The sequence below is a fragment of the Bos indicus x Bos taurus genome, chromosome 5, assembly GCF_003369695.1.
Source record: "Bos indicus x Bos taurus breed Angus x Brahman F1 hybrid chromosome 5, Bos_hybrid_MaternalHap_v2.0, whole genome shotgun sequence".
Lineage (NCBI taxonomy): Eukaryota > Metazoa > Chordata > Mammalia > Artiodactyla > Bovidae > Bos > Bos indicus x Bos taurus.
Genome location: NC_040080.1, coordinates 77,504,316 through 77,524,559, shown reverse-complemented (window position 1 = coordinate 77,524,559; position 20,244 = coordinate 77,504,316). Strand labels below are relative to the sequence as shown.

At 39.3% G+C, this 20,244-nt stretch overlaps 1 protein-coding gene across 4 annotated transcripts in view; it reads left to right on the top strand.

The window, feature by feature from the left end:
- PTPRR (protein tyrosine phosphatase, receptor type R) overlaps window positions 1-20,244 on the top strand; it is a 274,286-nt gene that overhangs the window by 139,945 nt on the left and 114,097 nt on the right. For 3 of the 4 annotated variants that reach the window (XM_027542556.1, XM_027542558.1, XM_027542559.1), the window contains 2 exons: window positions 10,138-10,251; window positions 14,501-14,656. In XM_027542556.1, coding sequence (XP_027398357.1) covers window positions 10,138-10,251; window positions 14,501-14,656 — 270 coding nt within the window. The remainder of the gene's footprint in view (window positions 1-10,137; window positions 10,252-14,500; window positions 14,657-20,244) is intronic. The other variant, XM_027542557.1, reaches the window with a different exon arrangement.

Sequence of the window (20,244 nt, the reverse complement as noted above, 5' to 3'; positions counted from 1 at the left end):
CTAACTTTAGTTTATGAGTATCAAATTGTACTAACCCTTAAAAACTCATTAAGGGACCCTTTAGGACAAAAGAGGGCTTCCCTGATGGTTCAGCAGTAAAGAATCTGCCTGCAGTTCAGGAGATGCAAGAGACTCGGGTTCTATCCCTGAGTCGGGAAGATCCCCTGAAGGAGAAAATGGCAACCCACTCCAGTATTCTAGCCTGAAGAGCCCATGGACAGAGGAGCCCAGTGGGCTATAGTCCAAAGAATTGCAAAGAGTTGGACATAACCGAGCAACTGAACACAGATACCTAGGACAAAAGAAAGTCTGTGGGATTGTACCCCAGTGGTCCCACACTTTCAAATAAGTTCCAGTGAGGATTCACTTGGCCTCCCAATGGACCGTGGACCACATTTTGAGATTCATTACTTGAAGGTCACCAATTATTTCTCATCAACAAATCCAAGAACCTTTCCTTGGTCTGCATTTTTCTTAACCTTCAGCAGCATCCAGCAGTATTGACAAACCTCTTTCACAAACTGCTCTTGACTCCACAGCACCATATACTTGATTTTCCTTGAACCCTGCCACCCCTGTAAATATCCATGCTGAAATCAAGGCCAACTAACAAAAACAGTGGTTGAGCCTTTTTGCCTTTTGTGGGTGTGGGCAACGGGGTGCAATGTAATGTCTAGCTTTGGTGCACCATGTATTGGTGTTTGAGGGGGACAAGAAATAGCATCTCCCTTCTCCTGCCTGAGGAAGACAGAGGAAACAGACCTGTGAAGATACAAAATGTAATTTTATTGCTGATGGAGCTGCTGGACTGTGAGTTAGGAGCATGACAGTATACTTCCCTGCCTGCCTCTCCTTCTGTAGCAGATTCACCCACCAGCCACAAGAGTACTGGGCAACTGGGGCCTCTGGAAGGGACAGAGTCTTCCCAACTCACTTTACTATTTGCAAAGAGTATACCAGGTTGTATTTACAGGTAAGCAGACCCCAAAAGGAAGTACAGAGCTACATATGCCCCAGTGTCTCATTCCAAGTGCACCAATTACATATCACTTACCCTCCCCTGGGGAGACTGAGGAGGGGAGGAACCAGGAATATTATATATTTGAGATGCCACCATACAGAATAAAACATCAGGGTTGGGGAATAGTGTTTCCTCCTAACATTATGGGAAGAGAAAAGGCATAGAGACATGGCAGTTATAGCATCACGTTAAAATGGATACATATTTGTATGAGTATATATTAGATATATAATATATATTAGATTACATATTAGATATGCACATATATATGTGATATATGTGCATATTACATTATATTACCTACATGTTAGAAAAAAGCTAACACTAAAACACCACAAGCTTTATTTCAGGGTGATGGAATAAACTATTATGAATAATATTTATTTCTTTTTCCTAGTTCTTTTAAGTTTCTAATCTCCTATCATGAGCATATTTAGTTTTTATAATTAGAAAGATAAAATTTAAAACTCTTCAAATTAGTCACAAGAAATATACACACTGATTAAGTGCTGTTTACAAACAGTATAACACACAACTCAGGAAGCTGATATTGATTTTGTGCGTTAGAAACAAGTTTCAAAGAATTGGTTAGATGAAATAAACTGATTCTTCCCCCTCCTGAATGGTGCAGTAGTCAAAGTGTGTGTGCGTGTGTGCGTGTGTGTGTGTGTGTGTGCGTGCGTGTGTGCTTGTGCGCGTGTGCACGTGAAAATCAAAGCCCACCAGGCTCCGCTCTCCATGGGATTCTCTAGGCAAGACTACTGGAGTGGGTTGCCATTTCCTACTCCAGGGGATCTTACCGATCCGGGAATCGATTCTGTCTCTAATGTCTCCTGTTTGGGCAGGTGGGTTCTTTACCACTAGCACCACCTGGGAAGCCCCGACATTGAAGCCCCACCCAATTACAGTTTTCGACCTTTGAACAATGTGAAGATTAGCTGAACCGACCCCAGTGTTCAGTTGCAAATCCAAATGTAACTTTACAGTCGGCCCTCCATACCTGAGGTTCTGCATCCTTGGATTCAACCAACCCTTGCTTTGTGTAGTGCTGTGGTGCATATCCAGTGAAAGAAATGAGTGTCTAAGTGGACCCATAACTTTCAAGTGAGTACTACTCATGGGCCAAGCATAGTAACTACACAATGTTGAGTGTGATGGGTTACATATTCCTTCACTTCACAAAGAGTTATTAAACACCTACCAAGTGCCAGGCACTATTCCAGGTCCTGAGGATATAACAGAGAACCAGAAAGGCAAGTTTCCACGAGGGCAGTGCTCACGTTTTAGTGAATGCATGCATACTAGGTCGCTTCACTCATGTCCAACTCTGCGACTTTATGGACGGCAGCCCGCCAAGCTCCTCTGTTCATGGGATTCTCCAGGCAAGATTACTGGAGCGGGTTGCCATGCCTCCTCCAGGCTCATTTTAGTGAAGGGAGGTATATAATAAGCAAACAAACAAACAAAAAAAGAAGCAAGAAACTACAAGATAGTGAGGAATGCTATCCGGAAAATAAAGCAAGGTGATGTGATAGGGATTGGCCAGGTGGGACAACCCCTCTGAGGAGACGACACTTAACTGAGAGCAGAAAGATCAGAAGGACCCACCATATAGTGCTGTTGAATGACTATCCAGTGGGCAGGCAGATGCCATGGCCATGATGCGGGAATGAGCACAGCTTGTTGAGGAGCTGGAAAAAAGGGTGGAGTGACTTGAGGGAGAGATATGAGATGAAATTTAGAAGGAACGGGAGCCAAATAAAGTAAAGCCTGGTAAGCCATGTAATTGAATTTAATTCTAAATGTAATAGAAAGTCATTGGAGGATGTTAAAAAAGAAAGGAAGCTGAGCTCTTTGGGAAAAAATAGATTTAAAAATGGATAGAGAAGATTAGGAAACTATAAACGAAATTTTGTGCCGTTTCCTGTCTGAAACAGTTAAGAGAGAACGTATCTTATCTGAAGCATCGCAAAGAATACACTGACAGAACTCAGAAGATAAATGAAGATAATAATAAAACATACTTTACAGAATCAAAATCACACTAGAAACCAAATAATTAGATTAGATTCTATTGAAAACACATAAAAACACAGAATAGACCTGAGAAATTTTCGATGAACTAAAGATAAAGAAGTGGTAAGAGAAAACAAGTACATAAAGTGGTTAAAAAGAAAGAATATAAAATTGTATAATTAGTATCCTTAAAGTTGAACCAAAAAATATTTAGAAGAAAGATCATTCGGATGTGTAATAGGAAGAAATACTTCTGAAACAAGACATCTGGGATGTGTAGACATCAAGAGCATACTATGTTGCAAAAACTATCAAATCAAAGAAACATCCTGGTGAAACTTTTTAACTTTAAAAAATAAAGATTACTATGAGATTGCAGGCAGAAAAGCAAATTATCTACAAGACAGGCTGGCCTCAGGCCAGAGCATTTTTCACAGCAATTTTCAATGCCAAGAGGCATTGGAATAACAGCAGCAGAGTTCAAAGGCAAGAAATAAAAATGGGGATTGAATCAAGAAGTTAATATTCAGCCAAGTTGTAATTTATTGTTAAAGGCACCATAACTACATTTTCAAACACATAACATGGGAGGAAACATAGCGCTTATGAAGCCTGCTTTAAAGAACCTACTTGATAATGAAATACGGCTAAGTAAGAGATACATCAAAATAAAGAATTCAGGAATGGTATGCCCTTCTAAAAAAGAGCTGATAATGATCTTGACTATGAATATGTAACTAACACTATAGAGCCTTAAAATTTTTAATTACAGAATATATTCGTTAGTGTAAATAATGCTAAAACAATCCCAAGGGCTTCCCTGGTGGCTCAGATGGTAAAGGGTCTGCCTACAATGCAGAAGACTGGGGTTTGATCCCTGGATCGGGAAGATCCCCTGGAGAAGGAAATGGCAATCCACTCCAGTACTATTGCCTGGAAAATCCCATGGACAGAGGAGCCTGGTAGGCTACAGTCCATGGGGTCGCAAAGAGTTGGACACGACTGAGCGACTTCACTTCACTAATGCAATAGAAGTTTGTTTTTAACTCATGTTGCTGTTTAACAAGTGTTGGATGGGACCCCTGCTTCATGCAGTGATCAGGTCCTATGCATCTTCTTTTGTATGGCTCCATAATTTTATTACAGTCTTCAGAGTCATGCTGGACCCATACAGCTTATAGACAGGGAAGAGAGAGGGTAGAGAAGACTGCCTCAGACTGAAAATGTCACTTCACTTTAATTTACATTAATTGGTGAGCACTATTGCATGGCTCCACCGAGATATAAATGGGCTAAGATACCAGGAGGAAACAATAGGTTTAGTGAGTAGTCTCTATTACATAAAAACATAAATATCATCAAATATAACAATACAAAAATAATAATGTAATTATAAAAACTGGAAAATGGTAATTGATGGGAAGAGATGTACATTTCCTCACTTTTCATAGCAGCAATTAATAAATATTTGTTGAAGTTTTCAAATCAAGAAATAAAGATTTAAATATATTATCATGCAATATGTATATTATGAACATAGGCACCTGAAGAAAAAAAATTTAGAATGACCAAAAAAGAAAAAAAAAAAAACCACTTAACAAAGGACAGAAAACTAAGGAGGTATAGAAACAAATTTTAAAAGATAGCATAACATAAAACACATTTAGATCTACTAAGCCACTTCAGTCGTGTCCAACTCTATGCAACCCCATAGACGGCAGCCCACCAGGCTCCCTTGTTCCTGGGATTCTCCAGGCAAGAACACTGGAGTGGGTTGCCATTTCCTTCTCCAATGCAGGAAAGTGAAAAGTGAAAGTGAAGTCGCTCAGTCATGTCTGAGTCTTTGCAACCCCATGGACTGCAGCCTACCAGGCTCCTCCATCCATGGGATTTTCCAGGCAAGAGTACTGGAGTGGGGTGCCATTTAGATCTATTAAAATAATAAAGTCAAAAAGATCAGCTAAACTATAGTAAGAAATTATTAGGTGAGACTCAAAATATTATATTTAATGACAATATATATTGTAAATACAGAAGTATATTTGGATATATTTAATAAATTAAATATATGTTAAGTGGAATAAAGCAAGCTATGGACAATATGTGTATTTTAACCATATTTGTATTTAATAATAATAAACATGGTATATAATAAATATACATTATTTTACATTCTATACACATAGAAAATATTTGCAAGAGTACACAAGAAATAGCAATGTTGTGTCTGAGGATTGGAATGAAAAGTTAGGAGAAAGAAAGCATGCTTCCATTTTTTACTCTATATCTTTCTGTAACTTAAAATTTTTGTAATATGAATTTTTATTATTAAAATGTAAACAAAAATAACTAAAGTTCAACATAGAATACTGTCAGAGAACTGAAAGATGCAAGCAAAGGGAAGGGAAAGAGAGGTCATGGAAATCCGGCAGCATTATATTTTATTAAATATGGAAAGAGAAGTAAATTTGGTTGTGGATGAGGAGAGGGAAAAAGTTAAGTTCAGTTTGAGTAACCTTGTGTTTGACGCATAAATGGAACAATCAGGTGGAAGGCTGCAGGTGTAGGACTCTAAGAAAGGTGGGAGCATGAAATATGGAAATAAAAATGGTTAGTGTGTAAGTGACAGTAGAGGACAGCTCAGGGAGTTAGAAGAAGGGGTTGAGTGATGGTATAAATTCCTCCAATAGGTCAGGGTTTTCTTCTCTGTTCAGAGACAGAGAAACTTTTGCTTTTGTTCTTGGGAATCACTTGACATTCCAACTGCTGGTCAAAAAGGGAAAACTCCTTGCCAAGAATGAGCTTAGAGATCCTGCGGAGCAGTGAGCACACATTAAAGTTAGAAAGGGGAGAGTGGAGTCTTCCTGACAGGCTTGGTCCTAAAGGAAGCTGGGATCATTTGTGGCTGTTGGGAATTGAAACTGGACTTCTTTGAGGGCTTTGAGGACATCTCTTTGGCCCTCCTCTCCCTATTAGGGTCATCGGAGAAGGAAATGGCAACCCACTCCAGCGTTCTTGCCTGGAGAATCCCAGGGACGCAGAGCCTGGTGGGCTGCCGTCTGTGGGGTCGCACAGATTCGGACACGACTGAAGCGACTTAGCAGCAGCAGCAGCAGCAGGTGTGCTCCTGACTCTTACTGGGGGTGATCAGATGACAGACCAAGCTGCCTAATAGCTTCAAGAGGTGACGAACATTTAGAAAACCGACCCCCCCAGGCAAAAATAATTCAACTGCCCTTTAAATATAAATAACTAAAAGCCAGCCACATACTTACAACTTAAACATAATGCTGGTACATAAATTCAGGTGCTGCATTTTAATCAGTTTCCTCAAATTGATTTATATCTAAGACTCATAGGCTTCATATGCTTTAGTAGACTGTCTAGTGACCAAAGAAAGAAAGTCATATTACACAGGGGTATTTCCTTTGTGGGAAGAAGTAGACCTGGGGGAGGGGACATGGGTCCCAGATCAAAGGAACTGACTCAGGAATCTCTTTGCAAGGCGGAAGCCCAATAAATTTAATACAAATAGAGCTTGAAATCTTTGAATTTTTACCATGTTCAATTTTTTATATGTTTAGATATTAATAATATCAATAATAATACTCAGTTGTTTGGGATAGTAACTCTATTTGCATCATTCATTACTGTGAAATGGCTTAACATTTGCACTTGAAAAGAGCATGGTAATTTCTTTTAAACTTAAAATTTTCAGTCATTTGTATGTTAAATAATAGAAATGACCAAATGGGTTTAGAATAAGACTGAAATATATCTTGCACTGTTATATGGTAACTTTGAAGTTGTGACACTGTTATTGTCATGGAAATTTATATTCTGTCATAGCTGTTATGATCTAACAGAATAGGATGAGAAAAAGCTGTGTGTTTCTAGCATCTCTCCAGAAGGAAGAAGTAACATATATTCTCTTATTATAAGAAGTCATATTTCTTTTCCCTGAAATAAAATTTTCATTTTGCCTAGAACCCTTTCTTTTCCTCAAATTGTAATTGTATATAATGTCAGGCATGTATTAGGCTTTCCGATACATCTTTATTGTTGTTGTTTATACTGTATTTTAGCATTACTGTTTCATGGTGAATAGTCAGAAATACATGCATGTGCTCTGAGATCAGTTCAGCTTTTCACAGGCAAGCAGAGAACTGAGGTAAATTATTCAAATATTTGATCCAATGAACCAGATGATTGGAGTTTTAACCAGTTACTTCAACTCACTTCTTCATTTTAGTTAGGGAGTCTAAAATTTCTGTTTCAAAGGCACAGTTTTACCTTCTTGGAACGTTGCCATCTTGAGTGATTTTAAATCTTGAGTTCCCATTTCACATCCATTTGCCATTTCAATCTGAGAAACTTTAATACTGTTTCCACAGTTACAAGCCTCAAGTTAATCATGGCCCTGGGAATTGAGCTCTCAAGTGTGTACCCAACCCCCTTGGCTTGCAGTTCTCAGCATAGACTGTTGGCTCCAAATCATGCCCATGGGAATCAAGGGCTGTGCCTGCTTGCTCACCCTGCCTGACAAACACTGTTGGTGAGCCAGAAGTCGGTGGTTCCTCATCAGTGTTTGCAGTAACAGAGGAACCCATCTCTGGGCTTTCCAAAGGAAGGGGAGTAAACAGTCTCCAATACAAGGTCCAATATCTATTGGCAGCTTCCACAGCTTTGCAGAGCTGAAAGTAAGCTGTTAGATAAAAGGAAGTCTCTGTTTCTCAGAGCCACCAGATGGATTTAGTTTTTCTAATCTTTTGGATTTTCCATAAAGCATGTTTTCATAAAATATAAAGTGTGCTTAAAAGTATTAGTTTTTTCTCATTACTGCATTTCTATATCCTACTCATCCTTCAGTTTTACTTTCTGCATCAAAGTGTGTGCATTCAGTCACTCAGTCATGTCCGACTCTTTGTGACCCCATGGACTGTAGCCTGCCAGGCTTCTCTGTCCATAGGATTCTCCAGGCAAGAATACTGTAGTGGGTTGCCATTTCCTCCTCCATGGGATCTTTCCCACCCAGGGATCAGACCCGCATCTCTTGTGTCTCCTGCATTGGCAGGTGGATTCTTTACTACTGTGCCACCTGGGAAGCCACTGCATCAAAGTATATTTTTGTATATAGGAAACATTTTTAAACCATAGAAAAGCACAGAGAATAACATAACAAACAACTGTGAATCATTGAATGGCTTTCGTTTGATTTTTTTTTAAGTGTTACTGATGGCATTAATGTAGCTTTCCTGCATACTCCCAGCAAAATTCTCCTTTTCCCCTCCCCAGAAGCAAGTTGTACCTTATAGTTGGGGTTTTGGATAGAGTTTTTCAATAGTTCTTCCCTTTTCTGGATTTCTGGTTTTTTTCCAGGAGTCTTCCAGCTACCTAACATGACCAAGCTCTATGGCCCCTGCCCCTATGCATGTGTTAAAAGACTCTAAGGTGCAAAAGCAGTACAGACTTCAGCTGGGTGTACATTTTGATTGGAAACCATTATACTTCTTCTGACCTCACCCACTCCCTTTGATTTCTGTGTATGTGTGTGCGTGTATGCTCAGCTGTGTCTGACTATTTGCAACCCCATAGACTATAACCTGATGTGAAGAGCTAACTCATTTGAAAAGACCCTGATGCTGGGAAAGATTGAGGGCAGGAGGAGATGGGGACGACAGAGGATGAGATGGCTGGATGGCATCATCCATTGAGTAATGGACATGGGTTTGGGTGGACTCCGGGGGTTGGTGATGGACAGGGAGGCCTGGCGTGCTGCAGTTCATGGGGTCGCAAAGAGTTAGACACGACTGAGCAACTGAACTGAACTGAACTGAGACTATAACCTACCAGGCTCCTCTGTCCATGGAATTCTCCAGGCAAAAATACTAGAATGGGTTGCCATTTCCACCTCCAAGGATCTTACTGACCCAGAGATTGAATCTACGTCTCCTGCATCTCCCGCATTGGGCAGGCACGGTCTTTACCACTGCACCACCTGTAGCAATGAGTATTTGGTCCAGTTTCCAATCACTTATTTTGTACCAACTTTATGTATAGAGAAGTTACTATTTCCTAACAAAGCTATAAATTATTGAAGCAGTATTAATTCTTCTTCCACAGCAAACTGGGAGAAGGTCCTCTAAGAGTTCTTACACTCCAGTAGATCACACTTAAAGCCAATCGCTTAGTCACAAAAGTGTGTACATAGACCTGCACCTCACTTTATAGAACAGATGGTATTGCAGTCATCTAACAGTTACCATTAATCTTCTATGGTCAAATCAGGGAATTAAGCGTTATAAAATAAGAAATGCCTAAAGGTTTAGTTTCCCCACTTTGCAAAGCATCTATTTCAAGTGATTATGATGCATTTTTGAAAATACATAGTTAACTAATTTTGAATGTATTAACAGCACCCATGGCTTAAATTAAGGATGTAGTATTAATTGCATACCTTGGTTTACATTTTAGGAATTTTTAAATAGTTAGTTGTCTTTTTCCAAAGCTATTTGAAAATTAAGAGTGCTTGCCCAAGCAATTGAATAAGAATTATTTACCTTAGACTGAATTATCAGTTCCATTGATTTCTTTACCAGAGTTTGAAAACGCATCATTGCAGCTCATTCTTTTGCCTTGCACTGGCGGCAAATTGCTCTATAGAGAAACTGCCAAGTCTGGTGTTATGGAACTTACACAGAATCTTCCTCTCTGTGACTGTGTGTGAACACAAATTAAAGATGTCCTCTGGCTTGGATTACTGAAATGTACTTGGCTGCATGTTCCATTCTATCATCTGGACTTAAAGCAAAATAAATCAGTACACGTTTCAGTGAAATTCTTTGTGAATTGATCATTCATATGAACTCTTGATTATAACTAGACAAATCGCATTGTTATACAATGTACCATCTTCTTAACTAACACCATTTAAAATTTCACGTAAAATGTCCCTATAATTTTATCTCCATTAAAAATGAAATAAAGCACCACGACTGTGAATTTCTTAGAGTCACAGGAATTTTTGTGGTCAGTCATCCATCAGGAACTGAATGTTGAAAATCAAAGATTTACTATAATTTGAATTTTTTATTTTCCAGACACTGCAAATGGATGTAAACAGGCTGAACATAACCTTGCTTCGGATATTTCGCCAAGGAGTAGCTGCAGCTTTAGGACTCTTACCCCAGCAAGTGCATATCAATCGCCTCATTGTAAGATACCTACATTTTGCATTTCCAGAGTATAAGCTTTGATCTTTATTGCAGGGCTCAAGAATAATGAACAATAATAAAGAACACCCATGCTGTAGTTTTATGGCCCATGAACCAAATCTGGCATAACACTTGTTTTTGTCAAAGAAGTTTTATTGTAACAAACCATACCCATTTGTTTACATATTGTCTAAGGTTTCTTTCATGCTACAATGGCAGAGCTGAGTATTTGTAACAGATCGTCTGTCTAAATTGAAAGTTAAAATATTTGTTATCTGGTCCATTAAAAAAAATGTTTGTCAACTTTCTCATAGTTCAGCACTAGCTACCCTGGTAGGTATAAATAGAAAGGCCCTGAATACCTGTCTCACCAACCTGACACTCCTCCCAAAATATTCTCCCTAAGACAGAAATGTTTTCTATCAGGTAAGACTCTGTCTCCAGACAGCATCTATTAAAATCCCTTTAGGTATAAGAGGATGAAGGATAGTGAACACATAGGCAGAGGATTTTGAATAAAGAGTGAGTAAGAACCATCCTTAAGGACAGCAGTCCAAGGAAAATGCAAGCATAGTCTTGAAAAGTCAAGGGAAAACTTGGATGGGTAATTGAAGTGGGACGAAGTAAGCCCAAAGGATCTTTTCCATTAGGCCCACTTTAGACCTATCAATCACCCATATCCTTTCCTTTCCTCCTCTCCTCAGTATTTAGGGACCTTGATATCATCCAACTACATGTTCCCATCTGTACTTGAAGGTGGGTGTGAGCAAACGCAAAGAAAGGCAGATTAAAATATTATGATTTTCTCTTTGTAAAAAGCATATTATCAAAGCTTCCTGTGAAAAGGGACTTTGGAATAATCTTTTACAGTTTTAAAGTTGTTCTTCATTTCTGCTGCCTTAGAAACTCAAGCAAGGACTTCTCATTCTCCTTGCCCTAAATTCTTAGGCTCCTGCTCGGGCTCAGTTTTATACTGCATCAATATCTGCATTTCCACGTATGGAGAAGAATTTGCTTTTAATTTTGGTTTAGAATTGTTATTTCTTTTCCTTTTTCCTGTGTGCCAGGTGAATTACTTTCATCCCCATAATAACTTTTATTCTGTGAGTCAGCTAATCTCTGGGACTAAGACTTTTTAAAAAACAAAGTTTTTAACAATGCCATAGAAGAAGAAATACAGCATTTCCCATTATCTTGAAAGAAGTTATTTGTATCCAGAGTGTACCTTACTCAAGTGAGAAGTGAGGTATTATAGATGTCTTAGATCTAGATTTTATATATATATATGTACTTAGATATCTTAGATATACTTTTATATGTGTAGATTTAAAGAGTATAATGGCTCTTTGAAAGGATAAAAGAGGGGTTTGCCACACCTAGAGAGGGATATGCATATCTTCAGAGAATGTTAGCAGCATTTATGCATGTCTGTGTCTAAGAGTAGTTTTTGTAATAGTTTGAGTTATGATGGAAGAGGGTGTTTGCTATGACCAGTGCATTCTCTTGGCAAAACTCTATTAGTCTTTGCCCTGCTTCATTCCGTATTCCAAGGCCAAATTTGCCTGTTACTCCAGGTGTTTCTTGACTTCCTACTTTTGCATTCCAGTCCCCTAGAATGAAAAGGACATCTTTTTTGGGTGTTAGTTCTAAAAGGTCTTGTAGGTCTTCATAGAACCGTTCAACTTCAGCTTCTTCAGTGTTACTGATTGGGGCATAGACTTGGATTACTGTGATATTGAACGGTTTGCCTTGGAAATGAACAGAGATCATTCTGTCATTTTTGAGATTGCATCCAAGTACTGCATTTCGGACTGTTTTGTTGACCATGATGGCTACTCCATTTCTTCTAAGGGATTCCTGCCCACAGTAGTAGATATAATGGTCATCTGAGTTAAATTCACCCATTCCAATCCATTTTAGTGCGTTGATTCCTAGAATGTCGACATTCACTCTTGCCATCTCCTTTTTGACCAATTCCAATTTGCCTTGATTCACGGACCTGACATTCCAGGTTCCTATGCAATATTGCTCTTTACAGCATCAGAACTTGCTTCTATCACCAGTCACATCCACAGCTGGGTATTGTTTTTGCTTTGGCTCCATCCCTTCATTCTTTCTGGAGTTATTTCTCCACTGATCTCCAGTAGCATATTGGGCACCTACTGACCTGGGGAGTTCTTTCAGTATCCTATCATTTTGCCTTTTCATACTGTTCATGGGGTTCTCAAGGCAAGAATACTGAAGTGGTTTGCCATTCCCTTCTCCAGTGGACCACATTCTGTCAGCCCTCTCCACCATGACCTGCCCATCTTGGGTGGCCCCATGGGCATGGCTTAGTTTCATTGAGTTAGACAAGGCTGTGGTCCTAGTGTGATTAGATTGACTAGTTTTCTGTGAGTATGGTTTCAGTGTGTCTGCCCTCTGATGCCCTCTTGCAATATCTACCATCTTACTTGGGTTTCTCTTACCTTGGGCGTGGGGTATCTCTTCATGGCTGTTCCAGCAAAGCGCAGCCACTGCTCCTTACCTTGGACGAGGGGTATCTGCTCACCGCCGCCCCTCCTGACCTTGAACATGGAATAGCTCCTCTAGGCCCTCCTGCACCTGTGCAGTCACCGCTCCTTGGACATGGGGTTGCTCCTCCCAGCCACCGCCCCTGGCCTCGTGCACTGGGTAGCTCCTCCCAGCCGCCGCCCCTGATGCTTCTGAACTGTGGTGTTGGAGAAGACTCTTGAGAGTCCCTTGGACTGCAAGGAGATCCAACCAGTCCATTCTGAAGTAGATCAGCCCTGGGTGTTCTTTGGAAGGAATGATGCTAAAGCTGAAACTCCAGTACTTTGGCCACCTCATATGAAGAGTTGACTCATTGGAAAATACTCTGATGCTGGGAGGGATTGGGGGCAGGAGGAGAAGGGGACGACAGAGGATGAGATGGCTGGATGGCATCACTGACTCGATGGACGTGAGTCTGAGTGATCTCTGGGAGTTGGTGATGGACAGGGAGGTCTGGAGTGCTGCGATTCATGGGGTCGACTGAACTGAACTGAGTTATGATGGCACCTGAGGAAGCACAGTATAGTGATTAAGAGCAAGTGCTGTGGAGATAGACCCAGAATTCTATTTCATTTCCAGTTTGGCCATGTCCCAGCTCTATGACCTAAGGCAGGTTCCTTAGGTTCTTTCATTTACAACATGAAATGACCATAATACCTCTGTCCTGGAGGTAACAGCTTTAAGGCACAGGGGAACATGACAAGTACAAAACAAGGGTCTCTCCCTACTGTCGTTGCTATTAGATCATAAACTATTTGAATTATTATCCACATCTTTCACATCAGCATTATGTGATATCCAGTTGTTTTCTGTTGTTTCTGCAAACACAGAAACATTTTTTCCTGGATTGCTAGCTGTCCTCCATTTTATACCTGACTGAACGTCTGATAAATTGCATTCAAAGAAAATATTCTTTAAAAAAAAGAAAGTTTTCTAGCAAGATAAAACCCTGTGTACTGAAAAGAAAAGCTAACCACAATTTTCTTTGTAAGTGTTTTGTGTAAGTTGTGAAAGAGAATCTATCAGTGACAGCATCATTTTGTGTAGCGTTTGTTTTTTATGGGTGTGTGGCACATCAGCCATTTATGGTAAGAAGTCCTCTCACCCTGCCTCAGCAAATGAGGTCAGACTAATAGGAAAGTAACATGATATCATTGCATAACACATGCATTTCTACCGAACAATAGATCTTTAGAGTGTGACATATTTAAGGTGAAAAACAGGATCAGGGAAGTAAGTTCAAAGACAGCATCACCTTCCTTAGTTAGTTCAGTCTTCACATTAATGCAAGTTATAAGATGGGGTGATGATGTCAAATAATTGGACTGTTAAATCAGATTTTGCTTAGTTCATTCAATTTTAAAATACTTCTTTAAACACAATTTCTCAGGAAACATCTGAACAATGTATCTCAAAAATTATAGTATCGAATAGAAAATAAACCAGCATCTAGTGAAATATAAAATTAGAAAACTAGACATGTTAACTCATTGAAAGAAGGCCATTTGAAGATTTGGGACTTTGGGCTGGTAATTTTAAGTGTACAAGAGAATACTTAATAAAAGTGATCTCCAAGATACCATTTAGGACTCTAAGGTTCTGGTTTTCTTTAATATTTCTAGAGGAAAAGCAAAAAATATTTTCCAAATTTGCTTCACATGTCTACTAACATATACAAATAATCTGCTTTTACTAGGAAAAGAAGAACAGTGTTGAACTATTTGTGTCTCCCATAAATCGGAAAGCAGGATTTTCTGATGCTCTGCCATCTGAAGAAGTGCTGCGTTCACTCAATATCAATGTTTTGCATCAGAGTTTATCCCAGTTTGGAATTACAGATGTCTCCCCTGAGGTAGGTTGTTGCGTGGAATATTTCATTTAAAATTTGCACAGTTAGTGTGACACAACCCAATTCTAGGAGACTTTGAGATGAAAGCTGTTGATTGTGTGTTAACTGATAATATAAAAATCTCCCTGAGGGTCAAAATTCTCTTCGCTCTGTGTATTTTTATTCCTTAAGGAAGTTCATTTTCATATCAAAGTTTCACTTTTTGACACTTTCTTCTCCAGTCTTTATGGCCTTATAATTTATTTTGACTTATTCAACAAAATGTCCAGAAGAAAAGTCATTTAGATATATTTGTCAATTGATTGCTTATTACTGAGCTGTTCCAAAAAACACCCTGATATCTTTCCTCCTCGACAGTTTTGCTTCTCATTGTTTTTGCCATCAAATGGTCAATTTTTCCCCACTATTAAGTGAAAGTCACTCAGTTGTGTCTGACTCTTTGCGACCCCTTGGAATTCTAAATAAAATAAATTTATTTATTTTAGGCTGTGCTGGGTCTTTGTTACTGGACATGGGCTTTCTCTAGTTGCAATGCCTGGACCTGTCATTGCGGTGGCTTCTCTTTTTGGGGAACACAGGCTCTACGTACATGGGCTTCAGCAGCTGTGGCTTATGGGCTCTAGAGCGCAGGCTCGGTAGTTGCCGTGCACAGGCTTAGTTGCCCCAAAGTATACGGATCTTCTCAGACCAGGGGTCAAACCTTTGTGCCTTACACTGGCAGTCAGATTCTTAACTACTGAACTACCAGGGAAGCCCACATGTATGTGAAAGTGAAGTGAAAGTCATTCAGTCGTGTCCAACTCTTTGCAACCCCATGGACTGTATAGTCCATGGAATTCTCTAGGCTGGAATACTGGAGTGGGCAGCCTTTCCCTTCAGGTCTCCCGCATTGCAGGCAGATTCTTTACCAGCTGAGTCACAAGGGAAGCCCAGGAATACTGGAGTGGGTGGCCTATCCCTTCTCCAGTGGATCTTCCCAACCCAGGAATCGAACCGGGGTCTCCTGCATTGCAGGCGGATTTTTTACCAACTATCAGGGAAGCCTACCTTGAAATTAATATGAAATGTGGTTTTTCAATTGGTGAGAAACCCAGTCTTTAGAACTATGAATATTTCCTTTACAGTGTTTTCTAAATTTGGCACTTTTCAGATTTCCCCTACCACCTCCACCATTTTCATTCCTAAATAAACCCAGTCTCATTTTTACTTCACCTTGCTGTGTCCCACTCTTAACAAACTTGCTAGAATAAACATCATCCCAAATAAACATAATTAAATTCACAGAATCATAGAATTAGACCTTGAGAGAACACATGTGGACATTTCAAAGATACAGAGAGTAAGGCCCATAGAAATTAAGTGATTTCATCAAGATGACAAAGCAAGTGAAGTATTAAGCAGTATTTAGCATCTAGACATCTTATTCCTAGTCTATCTCCCTTGGCAGTGAAGCATACCCCCTCTCATTATACCAAATGTCAGGTGTGGTATAAAAAGCTTTGTTACAAGATTGAGTTTGAATCCCAAAGCCAGCATTTAAAATGTGTGTGTGTGACCTTGGGTAATTTAGTCTCTGTGAAATTCAGTCTGTCTTTACCTAGCATCAGCCTCTCTGAGACTCAGATTCTTCATATCCTACATGAGTATAGAGAAAGAAAAAAGAAAGAAAGAAAGGAGGGAGGAGGAAGAAAGGAAAAGGAAACAAAAGAAAACAGAAAAGAAAAAATTGGGTATAGTCCTCATCTTATAAACTTGAAATAAGAATAAAATTTTAAAATATAAGAAAGTACATGGAAGTCATCACACAGTAGATACTGAACAAATATAATTTGAATGCAGAATGAAAATGTATTTCATCACTGAACCATGACTGTAACAACAACCTCCAGCTGGTCTCCCTGCATTTAGTGTTGTTTTCTTCCCTGCTCTCTCCACCACCAACCCCAACACATACACACACACACACACACACACACACACACACAGTGTTTTCTTTCTTGCCACCAGACTAATCATCCTAAAAGCAAATCCGGCCATGCCCTCCTAATGTCCTGATTCTCTGTCGGCTTCCTAAATCCTGCGGGATCAAGTCTGAATTTCTTACTGTGATATATGGTTCTTTGTGTACAGAGCTTTATTATTGTTGAACAACACTCTTTTTGGTTTACGCTTCAGCAAATCCAAACTTAATAGGCACCAGGACACCGCACACCATTTCTTCTCTCCATGGGCTTGTGTGCATGTTGATACGTCTACACATATTTCATGTTTCAAGATCAGTCTACTGTATGGTGCAGCCTTCCCTTGTGCCTCCACAGGCACAGCTGCTGGCTTTGTGTTCTCATTGCGTTTAGTACCAAGACATATCCCCTGTTGGCCTGCAGGGCCATCTCTACACTGTTGTTCCTTGAGAGCATGTGCCATTTCATCTTCTGTGTGTATCCAGTGCCTTCATTCAGGGCCTGGCGTACAGTGGGTGTAAAAATAGCCAAGAACTGGGCTAGGTGGTGTCCAAAGTCAGAAAAATAAATGCATAAGCAAACAAACACACAAATAAAATATGATTTTTGCTTTTGGTGAGTTCTATTCATAACGGGTTGACAAGCAGATAAGGAGAATACAGGGCTACAAAAACATAACCGTACTGTGCTGTGGGGGTTTTTAGAAAGAAGAAGACACTTCATACTTCAGAGAGACCAGGAGAAGGAATCAACATGAGCTCAAACACCCAGACCCCTCCCCAGCCCTCGCACGTGACCCTGAAGAGGCTCCCTTTTATACATCAAACCAAACTCCATGCCCGTAGTCCAGGCCGCTCACAGACTGACTTGTACACATTTTGCTCTGAACAACTCATCTCTAAAATTTAAAAAAGACCATTAGATTAATTTATACCACTACCCATCCTGGGTTGGAAAGATCCCCTAGAGTAGGACATGGCATCCTGCTCCAGTGTTCTTGCCTGGAGAATCCTGTGGACAGAGGAGTCTGGTGGGCTACAGTCCATGGGGTTGCAAAGAGTCAGACACGACTGAGCACGCGCGCGCACCCACACACACACACACACACACACACACACCCATAAGCTTTCAGTGAATAAGTGTGTTTCTTTTTGGTGCTTTATTCTGCATTTAAATGACATTCTGAAGGCTTTAGGAATATGGCAGCTTAGTGAGTCATCTAGATTTCTGAACCAAGGGAAGCTCACCATACCAAAAATTAGTTAAAGTCAAATATTTGAGGTGCAACACACCTCAGGCTGGTGAAGGCAAGCAGTCTAGCCTGAATGCCTGTCACAGAACTGTCAACTGTTAGTAGACCTCAAGCCTGTACTGCATTTGAATAATGAAAGTGTATTTGATGATCAAAATATGATATTGTCTGAAAGAATTGTGGGAGTCTAACAATCTAGGAAATCTAGAATATGGGAATTTTTATATTACAGGAGACTAGGATGTGTTTTAATTGGATATAAGGAACATTTCATCAAGGACTGGGGGATTGTTGCAGCCTTTTCTTCTGGCACTTCTAGAATGGGCCCAATGATACCCTCTGACCAGAAGCTCTAACTGCAGCCAGGAGAGAGCCATCTTCAGTGTTCACAGGCCCTTGCTGGGAGCTTCAGACACAAACAGTCCAAGAGGCTCTGCAAGAGCATTTGTTGATAGTTCTTTAAGCTGATAGGTATTCTGCGAATTTCCCCACTTCTTTATTCATCGTTGTGGTTCAAGTGTAATAAACAGCTTAAGCCTCAACCCATTCTTTCACGTTTCTAATCCCCAAATTATAGCCCTGTTATGGTAACGTGGTTACTACCAGAACAAAAAAAAGGAATACTGGTATTTGGGGTTTTCATCCTTTGCATTGATTACAGAACATGATGAATGCTGTCTTGAAGCATCCATTTTTACACTTTTATTAATTACTTCCAGGGAAGGATGTGTTTTTTTGTTGTTGCCATTTATTTATTTGTTTGATTTTATTTAAATCAGAAATGACCCTTGGGAAACATAGACAAATATCAAATAGAATTCCTCTCACTTATTCATCTGTGTTTATTTCGAATTTAAGTTTCTTGAGTGACAAAGACATTTTTCTTTTATATATTTTCATATGATACTTATAACATTGTAGGACCTCAAGTATTGTTTAAAGATGTTCATAAAGATTGAAAACCAGACTTACTCTTTCCTAATAAGTTAAATAAAATTAAATTCAGGGAAATAAAATTAAATTCATTATTTTAGTTTCTATTTTTAAATGTGTTTATAAATTAATTAACTGTCTATTGAAGCAGTACATTCTGCATTGATAGTGAAAAAAATGATTTAAGATTTTGTTGTTATTCAATTGCAAATTACCCTAGTTTCACATGTCTTATATTTCAAAGGAGAATGTTATCTTCTTTAAATAAAAAGTCAAGGTAATGACTGATACCTTCTTGGAATGTTTATAAAGAGAAAAAATCATACCAAATAAATACAAAACCTAATTCATGAGTTTGGTGATTGTTCCTTTAAACATTAGCCAGTTGTCTAAACAGTTATATAGTCCTAGCCATACAGTGACAAGAAGGAATACAATCAGTGTTAACATGGGTCAGATCATGCATACCAAATTGTTTACCTTGTGCATGATATGGTGGAAGTTTGGCATTTATCTAACAAAACCATATTGTTATATGATCAGTTCAGTTCAGTCGCTCAGTCATGTCTGACTCTTTGTGACCCCATGGACTGCAGCATGCTAGGCTTCCCTGTCCATCACCAACTCCCAGAGCTTGTTCAAACTCATGTCCATCGAGTTGGTGATGTCATCCAACCATCTCATCCTCTGTCATACCCTTCTCCTCCTGTCTTCAATCTTTCCCAATTGGGGTCTTTTCTAATGAGTCAGTTCTTCACATCAGATGGCCAAAATATTCAGCTTCAGCTTTAGCATCAGTCCTTCCAATGAATATTCAGGACTGATTTCCTTTAGGATTGACTGGTTGGATCTCCTTGCAGTCCAAGGTAATCTCAAGAGTCTTCTCCAACACCACAATTCAAAAGCATCAATTCTTCAGCGCTCAGCTTTCTTTATGGTCCAACTCTCACATCCATACATTACTACTGGAAAAACCATAGCTTTGACTAGATGGACCTTTGTTGGCAAAGTAATGTCTCTGCTTTTTAATACGCTGTCTAGATTGGTCATAACTTTTCTTCCAAGGAGCAAGCATCTTTTAATTTCATGGCTGCAGTCACCATCTGCAGTGATTTTGGAGCCCAAGAAAATAAAGTCTGCCACTGTTTCCATTGTTTCCCCATCTGTTTGCCAGGAAGTGATGAAGTATTATATGATACATCTCATTAATCTGCCTAAGTCAATTAATTAACCAGCTAATTTGTAACATTTCCATTTTATTCTTACTCTGTATGCTTCACCTTTTTAAAAAGATATAGCTTTTAAAGTCTCTGTATTATCTCTCCTAGCAATGGAGATATTTCCCAGTATTTGGGGTCAGAATTGTTTGTTTTTTTTTAAAAAAAAGGAAATTATAATGCATCAAATTATTAAACAGGATGTAGAGAAGTCATTGCTGTCAGTAT